The sequence below is a fragment of the Gobio gobio genome (genome assembly GCF_949357685.1).
Source record: "Gobio gobio genome assembly, chromosome: 19".
Taxonomy (NCBI): Eukaryota; Metazoa; Chordata; class Actinopteri; order Cypriniformes; family Gobionidae; genus Gobio; species Gobio gobio.
Window position 1 is genome coordinate 42,219,571 of NC_137112.1, and position 18,719 is coordinate 42,238,289.

The 18,719-nt window shown below is 36.7% G+C and overlaps 1 protein-coding gene across 1 annotated transcript; it reads right to left on the reverse strand.

Annotated features, from left to right (window-relative positions):
- Positions 1-2,630: 2,630 nt before the first annotated feature.
- arl8bb (ADP-ribosylation factor-like 8Bb) lies at positions 2,631-17,840 on the reverse strand. The gene is made up of 7 exons (XM_079844806.1): positions 17,598-17,840; positions 12,622-12,702; positions 12,390-12,463; positions 10,694-10,787; positions 8,838-8,905; positions 5,815-5,885; positions 2,631-4,012 (listed from the first exon to the last, which is right to left on the reverse strand). The coding sequence occupies exons 1-7, from the start codon at positions 17,718-17,720 to the stop codon at positions 3,963-3,965; spliced, it is 561 nt and encodes a 186-aa protein (XP_079700932.1). The 5' UTR covers positions 17,721-17,840; the 3' UTR covers positions 2,631-3,962.
- Positions 17,841-18,719: the final 879 nt, after the last annotated feature.

Here is an 18,719-nt window from a genome sequence, read left to right on the forward strand (position 1 = left end):
TGTTTTTTGGCAGATACATAATAATAATAAAAATAAAAATAAAAAAACATTTTAAAGATATAATCAACACAAGATATGAAGAAATCTTAAAGGAACATGCCGACTTTTTGGGACTTTAGCTTATTCATTGTATCCCCCAGAGTTAGATAAGTCCATACATACCATTCTCATCTCCGTGTGTGCCATAACTCTGTCTGACGCACACACCGCTAGCCTAGCTTAGCACAAAAACTGGAGGTAAATGGCTCCAGCTAGCCTACTGCTCAATAAGTGACAAAATAACGCCACCATTTTCCTATTTACATGTTGTGATGTGTATAGCTACATCGTGTACTAAGGCCGACGGAAAATGAAAAGTTGTGATTTTTCTAGACTGATATGGCTAGGAACTATTCTGGCTAGGCTAACTTCCATCAATATAACCAACGTGACAACCTGCTTGCACAGAGAGCGTGCTGAGGACTATTCTCAGGCGCTGCATAATATCATTGCGCCCATGGTACTGCAGCAAAGTTCCTTGATAATTATACAGGAATGAGAGAATAGTTCCTAGCCATATTGGTCTAGAAAATCGCAACTTTTGATTTCCTGTCAGTCTTAGTACACGATGTCAAGTCAGCGTGTTCCTTTAAGACATGCTTTATAAAACAACACATGCATAAGTTGAAGTATTCAGGCGTTAGATCTCTCTCATCATGGTACACAGCTATGGAAGCTTGTTTCTACCGCAGCATAAAAACATAAAGTTCAGACTTTATAATGTGCAATTGAAGGTTTATATCTAACAATATAAAGGGATGCAAGGGGATATAAACTCACAATTGCAAGAAAAAAGTCTGAATTGTGAGATAAAAGGTTGCAATTACCTTTTTTATTGTTTTATTCTGTGGTGAAAACAAGCTCTCTGAACGTTAGCTGTGGCTCACGACACCTCTGAGGTAGATTAGAGACGCAACAACAGTCTGAAAGCTAGAGCAGAAAGTCTATTCGTCTCATTCTTCAAGCAAAGTGTTGGTGGAAAACGACGCCACTGAATCATGCAGCTAATAGTCAGAGAGTCAGGAATAAGTCATAAATAATCACTTTTTTATAGCAGAAGACAACTGCAATGTTGTTTTAGCTGTTAAACTAATATTTGAAGACCGGAAGAAGAATTTGTAACATTGAGACCAACAAAACAGCTAGCATTTTAAGCACTGTGCGAAAAAGCCGGATTACTTTTTAGTTAAGATCACCCAGAACATAAACACGAGACCCTCCACTTCCTCTGTGTGAATCATGTACGAAGATAACATTAATTGTGTATGTTAACCAGTAATGGGTTAGTATTCAGTTCTAACATGTGCATATGCATAGACAATGAAGATGGACATTTGATTGGAGTAATTCAATTATTAATGCAATAATGATACAATAATAATCAGTGCTAACTTGGTAATAATGGCACCTACAGCTGTTTGTGGTTATATAACACTAGATCCATTCTGGGCAGTGATAAATGTGAGTATTTGCAGAAGGCACTTAACTTAATGCTCACTAATTCATGTAAATGCCAAGATGACCATCAGCGATACACACGCCACGCTTTATCCCATTAGAAGGTGTTTCACGCTCAAGGATACAGTATGTGAAGCTTGGCCATGAGCTGTAGGTCATGAATATTAATGAGCTGGGCTTTGTTATTGTAATGAGTCTCAAATGGGAAAATATTTAGCTAGAACCACAGAGATGATCTGAAATGTGGGGAGAGACATTATAAAACGCATCATCTTGACTCATGAATACTCATTACGTGATGATCAGCTGTAAGGCAGACACTGGTAACTGTCGAGCCATTCAACTAGTCACCCGGCTCCAATATCTTTCTTTGAACTTTAAATTTGCTAAGTAAATATAAAACACGATTATTTCCCAAAAATAATATTTGCTCCACAAATGGGAAAACATCAGCTGAATGTACACTACCATTCAAAAAGCTTTGGGCTCGGGAATAATTTTTTAAAAAATGTTTTTGAAAGAAGTCTTTTATGCTCACCAAAGCTGCATTTATTTGATCTAAAACACAGTAAAAACTGTAATATTGAGAAATGCTATAACAAATCAAAATAACTGTTTTCTATTTGAATTCGTACTGTCAAATCGATTAAATCGTATCCAAAATAAAAGTTCATGTTTACATGATATACGTGTGTACAGTGTATTGTTATTATGTATATATAAATACACACACATTCATGTATACATTTAAGAAATATTTGCATGTATATACTGTATGTATATTTATATATTATTATAAATATTTTATATATAAATATAACATTTTTCTTAAATATATACATGCATGTGTGTATTTATATATACATAATAATTATTCACAGTACACACATATATTATGTAAACACGTAATTTTTTTGGATGCGATTAATCGTTTTGACAGCCCTACTTTGAATAGATTTGAAAATGTAATTCATTCAAATCTGAATTTTTAGCATCATGACTCCAGTCTTCAGTGTCACATGATCATTCAGAAATCATTCTAATATACTGATTTGCTGCTCAAGAAACTGATTATTATCAATGTTGAAAACAGTTGTGCTGCTTAATAATTTTGTGGAAGGCACATTTTTTTTCCGGATTCTTGGATGTAACGAGTTAAAGGTGCACTATGTAAAAAAAAAATTCAGTAAAATATCCAAAAACCACTAGGCCAGTGTTATATATTTTGTTCAGTTGAGTGCTTACAATATCCCAAATGTTTCCAACTATTTGTATCGTGAGAAATTGCTATTTTAACCAAGGAAGGGAGTCGCCTGTCAATTGCGTCATATCTGCGTTACCCTCGGTTTCTGGTTTTATTTTGCAGAAACGCTTTACTCTCACTGCAGTGTGAACAAGTGTCATAGCAGCCGCCGAGCGAACGCACAGAGTAACGTCATAACATAATTTTCAACACACTCAGATGTATCTAATATGATAAACAGAGCTGCGTTACCTCATACTCATGACCGGAAAAGCGTCGGCGACTGTGGCATAATAAAAGTCCTGCTGCTCCCGAAGCGCGTGTTGCGTTCATCTCATTAAAAAAAAAAAAATCGCTCCAGCGGCCTTGCTCAGCTCCACAACACTCGGCCCTGCTCTGCTTCATACTACAGTAACGTTAATAATCGCATCTATGAACATGATTTCTGCCCGAGTCCTATCCCGATTCTTTTCCACCGGCAGTGAGGTGAAGACCACATGTCCCAAGATTCTGCGCTCAAACTTTCGGCGTCATCAAACTATGCATTTGTTTTGAATAGGCGACCTCTAGCGGACGGTAAAGTTACATAGTGCACCTTTAAAAAAGAACAGCATTTATTTGAAATAAAAATCTTTTGTAACATTGCTAATTTACTGTCACTTTTTAAGTTCAGCAAACTTTTCTTTGCAGAGAATTCTTGAATTCCACCAAACTTTTGAATGGTAGTGAAAATGAACAATACTAGCTACTCAAATGTTCATTCTTATCTCTCTTTGACTTCACTTGGGGGACCAAATTGCTTTGGCGCTATAAATTATACAAAATAATATAAGAATTAAGCTAAGCAGAACAAATGATCCCTCAAAACAATAACAAAGACCTCAAATCTTATTTGACAGGGAAAGGAGGCAAATTCCAGATCTAAACCATATCGCTTTGTCAATGGTCAAAAGAAGTTTAGCTTGAAGTAAAGAAAAATCCATTCAGCCAACAAAACAGGCCAAATGGTAGCAAATCATGAGTTGAGTGGAGTCTGAGGCCCACCGGTGAGGACGTATTACTGACAGTCTGTGTGTAATAGAGAATGAATGAGACGAGCAGCTACTGGACAGACAGATGCGGCTGGGAGGGACAGCGCCACTGGTCACATGACGTGCCGGTCGCTCTAAAGAGGGCTGGGCTGAGCTGGGAGCTGGACTGGCGGGTAGGACGGGGTTTGATCTCAACTTCTCCGAGATTTTGAATGCTGGATCAACCACTGCAATGTGATATCTGCAGGAAGAGAGGAAGAGATGAACAATTATAGAATATCTTCTGATGCACTTCACATCTCCAGTGTTCACATTTCCAGACAAATGAAGTGTAAACCCTGACTCTGTCATGCTTTCAAAACATTGCTACGGCAATTCAAAAGTAATGTTGCTTGCAAAAAAAATTGATTATAATATAACAACAATATAATATCACACACTGCAGCTTTAAAATTACAATTATAGTAGTTTTCCTGCTTGTCTGCTGACATTTTTGTAGACCAACCAAGATCAACCTGGTTAATATTTACAAATGCACACAACTTTGATGCATTTTCAAGCCGAAATACAATTGCCAGGTAAAAAAAGCTTAAATTAGGCTATAAACTAATTATATTTCAGACAACTCTTTCAATCTTCATTTAAAGTCTACACTTTAGAAAGTTTGAGTTAGAATAGTTTGAACACAACCAGGCTTTAAAAGTGAACTAGTGAATATATGAGTTTTCTTGTTTGGCGTGGTGGTTTAAAGGGATAGTTCACCCAAAAATGAAAATTAGCCCATGATTTACTCACCCTCAAGCCATCCTAGGTGTATATGACATTCTTCTTTCAGACGAATACAATCAGAGTTATATTAATAAATGTCCTGGCTAATCCAAGCTTTATAATGGCAGTGAATGGGAGGAGCCCAAAATTTGAAGCCCAAAAAAAGTGCATCCATCCATTATAAAAGTACTCCACACGGCTCTGTGAGGTTAATAAAGGCCTTCTGAAGTGAATCGATGGGTTTGTGTAAGAAAAATATCCTAATTTGACACGTTATAAAGTAAAATATCTAGCTTTCAGCGGACCGCCTTCCATATTCAAGTTATGAAGAAAGTGTAAAGCCTCTCGCGGTTCAAAACACTTACACTTCCTAAGTTGAATACGGGAGGCAGTCTGGCGGAAGCTAGATATTTTACTTTAAAACGTGTCAAATATGGACATTTTTCCTACACAAACCCATCGATTCGCTTCAGAAGGCCTTTATTTACCCCTCTGGAGCCGTGTGGAGCACTTTTATAATGGATGGATGCACTTTTTGGGCTTCAAATTTTGGGCTGCCATTCACTGCCATTATAAAGCTTGGAAGAGCCAGGACATTTTTTAATACAACTCCGTTTGTATCATTACATATTTAACCAAAAACCATTCAGAAGCCCATTGACTTTGGGGCGATGTGTACATTTTCAAAATATTTGTACTTCAAAATAGCATAGAATAGTCCATAAGTACACAATTTGGGATGCACCTACAGTATTACAAACATTTTCTTGCACAGAGTAGCTTTGTGTTTGTGTCATAGTTTAGGAACAGCTGCTTTACAGGAAAAACATATCGTCTTTTATTTGCCAATAAACTATTTGTAAAACTAATAAACAGTGAGTATTGTAGTGCAATGAATACAAATGGATGGCTTCTCAGATTAGCGGAAATGATGATGAAATCACAACCACCACAACTGTACTGCTTGAGAAAAAAATCTAACTAAAAGGAACAAAACTCTCTATTGCTGAAATGTGCATGAGTCACAGTGAGGTGGTTCATGAGTCATTCGATTCAGTATCAGCCACTGTAAATATAGTTGAACTCCACATTCTTCTTTTTTTCTAGTTCTGAACACATAATGTTTTCTGTGCCTTTCTCAGAATTCCGTTATTTCAAATTAACCCATAAAAACTTTTTTAATGGAAGTTTACCGAACCATTGGACAAAAATAAAAATGTATTGAGCGGTTATCACAGTTTTATATTTGCATGTATAAAATGCAGTAACTCTCACCTATATTGTCTTTCTCTTTGCATGAAATGGAGTAGCAGCAGATCTCTCGGTCTTGAATGGCGGACAGGTTCCTGCAGAAAAAAGGAAACATTATTTGCCATTTTTTGCAACTTTTTCTAAAGGTCTATTGTCACTCGACAGTGGAAATGTCACAAAATCCCAGAAAAAAACCCAGAAACATATCTTCCAATGTGGATAGGTTTAGTGCTAGCAAGAGTACAAAACTGCCATAGTGTATTTTGGACTTGAACTAACCAGAAAAAAAGAAGTAAAAAGAGGAAGGCAATACTGGGTTGTTAATGTTAAAGATCCCATCAAAAAAATTCCATCACAGCATCCAGAGATCATGCAGTCATCATATGACAGCAATAGTGCAACAGTGCCCTCCCCTTTTTCAGCGACACTGGTTCCGGAAGTACTTTTTTCCATTCATTTTTAAATTTTAAAATAGTCTTTGTTACAGAGTTATAAGCTTTGTAGCCAATCAGCTACAAGGTGAATCCCAACACTACAAACTTTGATTCGAAGCAAAAAAGTTTTGAAAAATTGAGAAAAAAATTTTTTACATTGGAAAAAAAGACAAAGGTACAAGACTGTGTCCTTAATGGCTTAAATGAAGGAAAGAACTACAATCCCATGAAGCATTGCGAACTGTATTATTTAATTAAAAATGATGGAGAAGTATAAAACTATTAATTTACAAATATTTTGCAATAAACTTAAAAAAAAAAAAATATATATATATATATATTAGGGATGCACCGAATATTCGGCCACCGAAAATTTTCGGCCGAAAATGGCCCAAAAGTGCATTTTCGGTTTTCGGCCGAAATACTTTTATCACCGAAACAACACGGCCGAAATGTTGTGATGACGCAAACAGAAACCGCGACCTGCACGTGCTTGTCTGAAGCAGTATATTTGAGAAACACCCACGTCAGCTCCATGTACAAGCACAGACAGCCAGAGCTCATGTTCTCGATGAGAAGAGGAACAGACTTCACTGTGAGTTCCCACACAAACATCGATCAACATGTATCACGAAATTCAAACGATAAATGCCGTTTTGACGCTCTTTAATGTGGCATCACTGATCACAACACAGTTCAAGCCGCGGCGCGCGCGCGCGTGAACGCGATCATCTGTGAGCGCGATCGATCATCTCTTCCTTAAGAATAAACATGAATGAACATCTAAGGTATGTTGAGGATACATTAACACTTACTGTCACGTATCATATGTGGTGTAATCGCTCAATCAGTGTTTCAACAGCGAAAAGACGTCAATATAACTGCTTGTAAACTAGCCTAAACAATGTCATGCAACTTTAGCATCACATTTACCTCAGGCAGTCATTCAGTGTCCACAGAATTTTATTCACTAGAGTAAATCAACTCTTTCACTAAATATATGACCTATATTAGCCGTTATATTCATTATATTCTACTTAACCTGTTAATGATATCTTGATTATTTCCTGTATGTTTAAATAAACCTGTCATGAAAATGACAGACACTGTGTATAAATGATTATATTTCAACAACGAATTGGAGAAAAAACTATTTTATTATTAGATTATTAGTTATTTCAAAAACTGCCTTATGTGAAGTTTGCATGTTTGCGTATTTGAGTGTTGAATTGAGTTGATGTTATTTGAGTGTTGATTATTAGACCTAAAAATAAATAGCAACTGAATTTAGGCTAATAGTTTGGGCTCTGTTGTTAACCTTTAATATTAATGTGCAAGTAAGGGCTCCCTATATAGTTTACAGGAATATCTTCAATACACTTTTAGTTATAATTTAATTCATTTAAGAACAGATAGTTTTTTTTTCCAGTAAACCAATAAAAATAAATAAAAAGTCATTTTGTAAAACTGCTGTACCGAACCGTCAGTTTTGTGCACCGCTACACCCCATTCTACAGTTAACATATGGGCTATGGCAGTCTTTGCTTTGATACACTATTATGTTGAAGGCCTACAGAGAAAATAGTTGTATCTTTAAGCAGTTGCACTTGTTCTGAATGCACTTTCTTGTAGTAGTCCTACAGAGAAAAATTTAAAATGCACTAGACCTAAATGTACTTTGTTTTTATGAGAGAACATTTAATTTTAAAATCTTTCTGTAGGCCTGTACATTATTATTTAATGCACAAATGAGTGGGGTCAAGTTAAACATTTTAGTTTGAATTTTATTTTATACTGTGCATTGTTGCAATGTGCTAAATAAATATTGCCATAATTTGTAATTGATTTATTCTTTGAAACTTTACTATTAATTTATGCAATTACAATGCCTTGATTTTAGTAAAGTTAGTAAACAGTCATAACCATAAATGCAATGGTACTAATAATTGGCATAATTTATTTCGGTGTTTCGGTTTTCGGTTTTCGGCCTTGGTTTCCTCTTTTTCGGTTTTCGGTTTCGGCCAAGAATTTTCATTTCGGTGCATCCCTAATATATATATATATATATATATATATGAAAATTATAATATATATATATATATATACACACACACACACATACACACATTTTAAGTTTATTGCAAAATATGAATATATATACACAAACATTTAAGTATTTTGAGAATACTTAAATGTAGAGAGATCGACCGGATCGACCGGATTGCGTCATTTGCGGTACTCATGGGAGTGGGTGGAGCAAAAGAGCTATTTTGTTTTTTTCCGACTTTCTGATTGGTGTAATTTTCTGTACACTGTTTCAGTAACCAGGAATTCTACTGTTAAAATAAGCTGCAATAATGAGGGCTGATGTCTGCAGCAGAAGCAAATAGCATGGGTTAACAACGTCATAGTAGGTCTGTATTTAAATGTTTATATTATCATTCAGAAACAATTTTCCTATGGAGAAAATGAATGGAGTTTTTACTTCCGATACCTGACTGTTGCTTAGAGTCTGTATAAAGCAGGACACACTAAATGAATCTCTCACTCTCAGAGAATAGCTTGAAGAAAGATCAAGTAATGCAAAAAAAGAAAAGAAAAAAAATCTCTTACATCTTTTCGATAAGTTGTTTCTCGTCTAGAGCAATAGGGAGGTCTCTTTTGTTGCCAAGGACAAGTACCTGTGGAGGATAAAGTAGCAATAAGTCACCCACACCACACCTCTTAAATTGTCTTTAGATTTAAACTGCATGTTTCACATTGGCAGTTTGCTTTCAGTGCTTAAAGATTTATGTATTTGGGTGTTGGTCCTACATCAGATTGTGCTAAAGCTGTCTTTTTAAATTGGTAGCTTTAGCAAATAGTAGTCGGCACTGCCAAAAGTCCCATCACTCCCTACAGACAGAAAATCAATGAGCGAACTGTTCCGCTGTGCTGATTTCTCTCCTGAAGATAAGACCTATAATGCCCCCAGTGAGGACATCTCGGACCACAGGAGCTGACGATGCTTAGTCATGCTCCTTAAATACCACACAGCAGCTCTGGAAAGATCTGGAAAAGGTGTGGTGCGATGGCTAGGATTGATTTCCTGCCGTTTTGGTAAATCCAGCAGTAATAAAACAGCAGGAGGTATTAAAGGGTCATGAAACCGCCTGTTTCAGCAGCCGTCAGTTCTCACCGCAGTTTTGAAAAATGCTATAAAAGTGGGCGTGGTTAAGCTGTGGAGTGGAGGCGGATGAGGGGAGACTGACTGACAACACAGTTTTATGAGCCGTTTGATCGGTTAATGGGCCGTAAAGAGCGGTTACACTCACAGTGTGGATGAATCGCCTTTGTTTAGAAGACCCAGGATCTACTGAAGAGAACTTATGTGATGCAGAAACTCGACACTCGTTTTTGATCCATTAATGCATCTCTCACTTACTGAATGCGATCTCACTCTTTGAAGCGCCTGTCAATCAACGCATGCAGCTGTGTTAAAGGAACATGCCGACTTTTTGGGACTTTAGCTTATTCACCGTTTCCCCAGAGTTAGATAAGTCCATACATACCATTCTCATCTCTGTGTGTGCCATAACTCTGTCTGACGCATGCACCGCTAACCTAGCTTAGCACAAAGACTGGAGGTTAATGGCTCCAGCTAGCCTACTGCTCAATAAGTGACAAAATAACGCCAACATTTTCCTATTTACATGTTGTGATGTGTATAGTTACATCGTGCACTAAGGCCGACAGAAAATGAAAAGTTGCAATTTTCTAGACCGATATGTCTAGGAACTATACTCTCATTTATGCGTACTATTCAAGGAACTTTGAGCCGTACCATGGATGCAGCGGCGCAATGATATTACACAGCGCCTGGAAATAGGCTAACTTCCGTCAACATAACCAACGTGACAACATGTAAATAAGAAAATGTTGGTGTTATTTTGACACTTATTGAGCAGTAGGCTAGCTGGAGCCATTTACCTCCAGTCTTTGTGCTAAGCTAGGCTAGCGGTGGGTGTGTCAGATAGAGTTATGTCACGCACGGAGATGAGAATGGTATGTATGGACTTATCTAACTCTGGGGGATACGGTGAATAAGCTAAAGTCCCAAAAAGTCGGCATGTTCCTTTAAGCGAGGCATATTCTCATAGGATAAGGACACGCCGACTCATGAATAATTATGAGATACAGATGAGTTATCTCATCGGCGTACTATAGTACAAGAAAACAATGGATGAATTTAAACACGGAAGCTGAATATAGCACAAATTTTTTTTAAATTAACTAGTTTTCTCCAACAATGGAAACGAATGGATGGTAACATTGACTTCTATGATGCTCAACACTCATAACTCTGTTAAAATCTCAGAAAATGTGGTTTAGGGTTTCATGACCCTTTAATAAGACAGACAGTCCTGCATTAACACCATAGGGGAAATGATCGGCTTCAATAATAAAACAGAAAACAGAACTCCTCTTACAGGAATGCCCTGCAGTTGTGGTTTGTCTAACAGGTTGTGTAGCTCGTTTCTGGAGGCTTCCACCTTTTCACAATCTGCAGCATCCACCATGTACCTGAAAACAACAACAGTTCTTTATAGAGTCCTTATTAATAATACAGCAATATACAGTCAGCTAGTCATTATTGCTAAATAAAATAATTGCTCAAATTATTTCTGAAGGATCATGTGACAGCACATAAAGCCACCTCTCAGTACTAAATTCAGTAACTTTGGCAAACCTCTAGCCACAGTGGCTGGTGAGCAAAAAAGTTCATGTCAAACCCTGACAAGGACCATGCACATTTATTAACATTTCTGTAAATATTATATATAACAATATTAGCCAACTGGATAATTTCCATTATTGTAATAATATTTCACAATATTACTGGTTTTACTCTATTTTTGATCAAATAAATACAATCTTGGTGAGTATACCTTTTTTCAAAACAATAAAAAAAAAAATCTTGTAGGTAGTGTATATTCATTTATTAATAATCTGCAATTTTTAGTAACCTTTTTCTATGGACTGACCAGCAAAAAATATTTAGCTACTAAATAATATGCCTAATTTTAAGTTCTCTCTCATCTAGCTCCTAGTACAATTTAGTGGTCATAGAGCTGGGTAGATTACTTACATGAAAAAAGTGTGGTTAATAACGTAATCCGTTACATTACATATTTAAGGTAACATAATCTGACTACTTTTGGATTACTTTTAGATTACATTTGGCCTAACTTGTTTACTATTACTTGTTTACTTGTAACTTGTTTATAAGTTACTATTTGAGTAAAATACAAAGAGAAAGAAAATATATTCCATTCGTTGTTATCAACAACGTGAAGTGCATTAAATATTACATTACGTTAGGGTTTCCCAGACTGGGGTTTGTGATGGAATTGCAGGGGGTTGTGAGTTTAATGAAAAGCTATTAAGTAATTAAATCATTAAAAAATTTGAATTAAAAGAAATCATTTAAAAATATTTGTTTGCCTGCATGTCATGTGACCCTTAACCGACACCAGAGAACCGTGAACTTAATTTGAATATTTATTATTATTATTATTTATATTGACCATTTTATTAACTTAAAAATTAAAAACTCTGGGGGTACAGTAAGTAAATATATTAGGTCAAAGAAATTTCAGCTGACAAAAAAGTTGGGGAATCCTTGCATCGCATGTAAATATGAAATGACGGGATTTTGAAAAAACAAAAGCCTTCCAAAGACATTAATGCCTGGTAAAATAACTCACTGAAACTGAGTGATAATTCAAATAATAATGAGTGTGTTAACCAGGAGTTGATTAGATATGCAATGTTGAAATGTTGAGAAAAAAACCTTCTGAACGTATACAAGCATTAGGTGTTTTTAGAAAGGAAAGTAGTAGGGAGAATCAATGAATTATGAATATTTGACTGCCATTGTTAGAATAACATGTAATTAGATTATATTACGTTTTAAAATACTCATACTCGGACTACAGTTACTTTTTTATTGATTACACAATGGCAAGTGCTTAATTTTTGGAATCTGATTATGTAATCTAAATATATATAATCAGTTACTACCCAGCTCAATGCCACGGACCAATCAGAATTAAGTATCACAGAGGGTAGTGGAATAAACCATTTTAAAAGTGTCTGAGGGCCCAAACAGCAGATTATACTCACACTATGGCGTTGACGCCCCGACAGTATCGCTCCCACATGCTCCTGAACCGTGGCTGCCCGCCTATATCCCAAATCTACGTGAGAACAACACATATTTGCTACAGGGTTGGATATTTGGACATGATGGCAGGCATTGGTGATGTAACATGATGTGACTATATAGTGTGTATTAAAGAGAGTAAAACTGGATTTAACAAAACCATCCTTGGTAATCAGCGCAGGTGAGACTTACTTTTATGGTTACGTTGCCTTTGGTGACTTTCCTCATGTTGAAACCGACTGTAGGGATCATGTCTTCATTGAACTGACCAGACTAAAGGAAAAGAAACGAGTAGATCATTTCAATTAAATGGATAGAACAAATCAACATGTGAAGGGATGCAAAGGTTTACAAAATGACAATCGAATAATCTGATGTTTCACAGAATAACAACACACACAAGGGGAAGTCAACAATACAACTCAGCAACTCAAGCCTAAGTCATGGGTATTTTTAGTAACTGTAATGGGAATTTTTGGCCAGGAAGTCTCATGTCACATGATTTAGTCAATTGAGCAAAAGAGCAGAGCTGCTTTTTTCTAACCATGTGGATTTGAAAATAAGTCTGAGGAGATTTCATGTCTGACAAACGGATCGCTTTTGGGTGAAAAGAGGAAAAGCAAGATATTTCCTTGAACTATTCATGAACTGAGATATTGCAAAACACCAATATTAAATATAGAAACCAAAAAAAGAGCTTAGCTAATTTGACGGTCATATTACAAAACACTGAATCTTGGTATATACTCCGCAAGAACAAAGAAATGTGTTTGTTTTTTCTCGAGGTGGCAAGAACAAGAAGAAAGTTCGTTCTGGCCAGGACATTCCATACTTCACGAGGAAAGCAGGTGCCGAACATCTCCGTTTATCTGCATTAACCCCGCCCACTTTAAATTTCTGACCAATCATACATTAGTTCTCGGACACCAACAAGAAAAAAGTTCTGCTCAGACGATGTGTCGAGAACAAGCTGCAAAAACTCCCAAACCAGGGCTGCCAGAACAAAATTACATCATTTTGTTCTCGCAGCCCTGGGAGCAAGAACTTTTTTCTAATGTATCTAGAGTATCTAATGGCCTTTCTTGTGGGTGTCCGAGAACTATTGTGTGATTGGTCAGAATTTTAAAGTGGGCGGGGTTAATGCGGAGAAACGGAGATGTTCGGCACCTGCTTTTCTCGTGAAGTATGGAATGTCCTGGCCAGAACGAACTTTCTTCTTGTTCTTGCCACCTCGAGAAAACAAACAAATTTCTTTGTTCTTGCGGAGTATGTACCAAGCTTCAGTGGTGCCATTCTGCATTTGAAGACCTTCAGAGCTTTAATTAAGAACATGACTTCTGCATTTCTTATGGTTTATAATGGTGTAACAATACCTGCATGTCACGATTCTATACATATCACGATACTGAACTCACGATACAATATTATTACGATAATCCAAGACATACACTCACCTAAAGGATTATTAGGAACACCATACTAATACTGTGTTTGACCCCCTTTCGCCTTCAGAACTGCCTTAATTCTACGTGGCATTGATTCAACAAGGTGCTGAAAGCATTCTTTAGAAATGTTGGCCCATATTGATCATCTTGCGGTTGATGAAGATTTGTGGGATGCACATCCAGGGCACGAAGCTCCCGTTCCACCACATCCCAAAGATGCTCTATTGGGTTGAGATCTGGTGACTGTGGGGGCCATTTTAGTTCAGTGAACTCATTGTCATGTTCAAGAAACCAATTTGAAATGATTCGAGCTTTGTGACATGGTGCATTATCCTGCTGGAAGTAGCCATCAGAGGATGGGTACATGGTGGTCATAAAGGGATGGACATGGTCAGAAACAATGCTCAGGTAGGCCGTGGCATTTAAACTATGCCCAATTGGCACTAAGGGGCCTAAAGTGTGCCAAGAAAACATCCCCCACACCATTACATCACCACCAGCAGCCTGCACAGTGGTAACAAGGCATGATGGATCCATGTTCTCATTCTGTTTACGCCAAATTCTGACTCTACCATCTGAATGTCTCAACAGAAATCGAGACTCATCAGACCAGGCAACATTTTTCCAGTCTTCAACTGTCCAATTTTGGTGAGCTTGTGCAAATTGTAGCCTCTTTTTCCTATTTGTAGTGGAGATGAGTGGTACCCGGTGGGGTCTTCTGCTGTTGTAGCCCATCCGCCTCAAGGTTGTGCGTGTTGTGGCTTCACAAATGCTTTGCTGCATACCTCGGTTGTAACGAGTGGTTATTTCGGTCAAAGTTGCTCTTCTATCAGCTTGAATCAGTCGGCCCATTCTCCTCTGACCTCTAGGATCAACAAGGCATTTTCGCCCACAGGACTGCCGCATACTGGATGTTATTCCCTTTTCACACCATTCTTTGTAAACCCTAGAAATGGTTGTGCGTGAAAATCCCAGTAGCTGAGCAGATTGTGCAATACTCAGACCGGCCCGTCTGGCACCAACAACCATGCCACGCTCAAAATTGCTTAAATCCCCTTTCTTTCCCATTCTGACATTCAGTTTGGAGTTCAGGAGATTGTCTTGACCAGGACCACACCCCTAAATGCATTGAAGCAACTGCCATGTGATTGGTTGATTAGATAATTGCATTAATGAGAAATTGAACAGGTGTTCCTAATAATCCTTTAGGTGAGTGTATGGTAAAAGGTTAACAAAAAATTTATTAAAATGCGTAATTTGGTATTACATTGGGGGTGGAAATGAATAGGGTTGGGCTTGGTGCTAGTAACCCAATGCACAGGACAATGGTGACAACAGAATAAAAATATTCATGATTCTGAAGCTGAAAATATATATTTTTTAACAATTATTTAAGTCAAGTCAAGTCAAGTCAACTTTATTTATATAGTGCTTTTTACAATAATGCAGATTGTTTCAAAGTAGCTTCACGGTGTTAAACAGGAAAATAATGCAACAGAATTTGATTCGGCTGTACAGCCACTCTGGAGAGAAAGGTGATGTCATCAGCTCATTTCAATTATCATATAGTGACAATGTGGGCAGATCAGTAATTTAGTTGATATAGTTCATTTAGTTTAGTAATTAGATTTATTTGGATATTTAGTTGAAAATTTAGTGTCCCCAACTGAGCAAGCTGAGCCAAAGGCGACAGTGGCAAGAAAACCAGGTGACCTAATGGAGAAAAATAAACCTTGGGAGACACCAGGCTCAGTCGGGGTGCCAGTTCTCCTCTGGCCAATTCATAAACAGTATATGATTATTATTCTGGCAACCTTACAGGTCAGAAGTCATATTAGATCAAAATATTCGAAAGATCGGAGACGGTTTATTGAGGATGACGTGTCGATTAACCAATTATTAAATAGGAATATTCGAAAGATCATCAGAGTCATCACGCCAGCTACGTGTTTATATAATTTAACAATTATTTTCGACGAATACTTGCACTCTATCACAAACTAGACATATTTAAAAAATAATGTAGGCCACTTCTTACTGGTAACATAAGACATGGCATTATCAGGACCCACAAATATTTCCCCATTGCATTATTATACATTTTATATTCAACATTATATATAGTAGTTTGATGTATTACTGACCCTCAACTCTGTAAACTTCAATTTTCATTTTGGGTGAACTATACACAATACAGATTGTCACTATCCACGATACATATTGTTGTATTTTTGTATTGCGATATATTGTAACGCGATATATTGTTACACCCCTAGTGGTTTACAATACAATCAGTTGGCAATTCATTTTCTTCTCGTCTCTTATGCAAATTGAAACTTAGTAGGTTCACATTTATGAGTGAAGAAACACTGAGAATTGTTTAGCAAGGTACAAATACAGAACGAAACAAAATGGGTTCGATACATAACCCATAAATCATTCTCTGAAACTAGAAAGACACCTGTGAGATGCTGAAACCGGAAGAGATGTTTCTCTTTTCCTCTTTGAATTCAGGCCCATCACGTAGAGTTGCGCAAGTGACCTTAGAGACCGTGGATTTGTAAACTCATTGTGCTGCATTGCAGAAGCATCGAAAAAGGGCAACTTTTCACTATCGCCTAAGTAGACACGAAGCCCTGTGGGACAGCATTTAAGCATGTTGACTAATATCAGATTCAGAAACCTTTCGAAATACAGGCCAAGTTTCAGGTTCATCTGTGTAAATAAGATGCAATGCTCCACATGCATTAAAATGAAATAAAAAATAAAGGTTACACTTTATTTTAAGGTGGCCTTGTTACAGAGTAACTACACATTGAAGTACTGAGTAATATTAATTAACATGTAGGCCTACTTATTATATAATTAGGGTTAGTTGCATGTTATTATGCATAATTTACTGTCATTACTACAGTATGTAACAAGGACACTGTAAAATAAAGTGTTACCAAATAAAACATTATTGTGACATAGGGTCACAAACTTACAACAGAGTAACTTTAGATGGTAAACACATTCAAAACCACAAGAGGCTTCCGGAAAGTGAAGATTGTTTTCAGCAGTGATCACATAATTATCTATGAAGGAAATCAAAAAGACATTTGGCACTGATGTCAACATTATTTACATGTCTCACTTTGTGGTAGGTGGATTAATATATTATGATAACACTTTATTTTACAGTGTCCTTGTTACTTATGTTACACATACTTACCATAGTAAACATTAAATTATGCATAATTACATGCAACTGACACTCAACCAAACCCTAACCGTAACCCTATAGTAAGTACATGTTGTTAATTAATATTAATCAGTAATGTATAATTACACAGTAACAATGACACCTTAAAATAAAGTGTAACCTATATATTATATTATGAGTATATTACATGTTTTATGAATATATTTATGAAAACTACTAAAGCACACCAGTGGAATCTCATCCACCCTAAAAAGTCATAACACTAAAAACAGTCCTCAAACCTGGAGAAACAAGAAAGAACATGTTTGTAATTAATATTTCATGTGCAATCGAATCGAATCGAATCCGTGAAAAAAAAATCACACCCATATTGCTAACAGCACATTATGACTCATATAAAAAGGGTATTAAAGCATCTGTTCTCCACCCCCTGCCTGGCAATGACATGACAACAATAACATAAAACAGCCCAGTCAAGCTTTCAGTGTTCAAACTCTGAGGAATTAAACTAGACTTACAGCGATCACGTTGACAAACGTGGTTTTTCCCGAGTACTGCAGTCCCACCAGCGTCAGCTCCATCTCCTCCTTCCAGAAGAGCGACCTGAGCCAGTCCAGGAGCCGATTGAACAGGGCCAACATCTCTGCGCTGCTGGATGAACTCTGATGGTCAGGATGAGGCAGGGCAGATTCGGTTCCAGCTGGAGGGAATCGAGGAGAAAGAGGAAGCGGCTGAGGCTGTCATGTGACAACTAGTGACGCAGAATAAACGCGCCACACTCGGCCACTCTCTAATGTCAATGCGAAAATCTTTCAGAATAAAAGTCAGCCAGAACTCGCGTCACACTGTTGAGCTGAAGGTATTTAAAGAAATATTAGGGAATACAGTTATTGATTTTATTAGGAAAATCAATAACTGACAAAAAATAAATAACAAAAAATGTATTAGGAGCGGGGCACATCCTAACGCTTTTTGACTTTCTCAGTTTGTGTAAATCCACTTGGGGTTCAGAGAATTTATTGTTTCCCACATTAATTGCACACGTCTAGTACAATTACGTGGTTTTGTTTCATTAATACAGTGTATACTTTTTTCTTGATTTACCCCTAAAGAATGGAAGTGAAATGTGACAACATGCCCCATGTAACACTGCGTTACAATGAGCCCCTATTAGAAATATATTCTATACTTTTATGAATTCTTTTGAGAAACCATGAGAAAAGGGTGAATAATGACCGAGAGTTAATGTTCAGAAATGATTAATTATTATTATGTTTTTAACTATGCTGTATAGCTGTATTTAGCAATGTGTTTGTTGTCAAACTCAAAAATGCTCATATTTTTAATGATTAAAAAATGCCATTATTTTATTTTAAAAAGTTAATCATTGTATTTTTTTGACAAAATATTTTAGTTTGTCTTGGATATTTTTTTGATTATATCAGGTAACATTTTAAGCTGGTAACATTTAAAACATTTTACCCAACATGCGTGGGGTACATTGTAACGTGGTGGGGCACATTGTAACATGACCAAATAACAGCTTAAAATGTTACCTGATATAATCAAAAAAATATCCAAGACAAACTAAAATATTTTGTCAACAAAATACAATTATTAACTTTAAAAATAAAATAATG

Excerpts from the sequence above, each read along its gene's own strand:
- arl8bb (XM_079844806.1), bottom strand. The coding sequence starts at position 17,720 with ATGTTGGCCCTGTTCAATCGGCTCCTGGACTGGCTCAGGTCGCTCTTC. Across the intron at positions 8,906-10,693 it reads CACAACTGCAGGGCATTCCT|GTACTTGTCCTTGGCAACAA; the intron begins GTAAGAGGAGTT and ends TATCCTCCACAG. Across the intron at positions 5,886-8,837 it reads AAACAACTTATCGAAAAGAT|GAACCTGTCCGCCATTCAAG; the intron begins GTAAGAGATTTT and ends TTTTTTCTGCAG.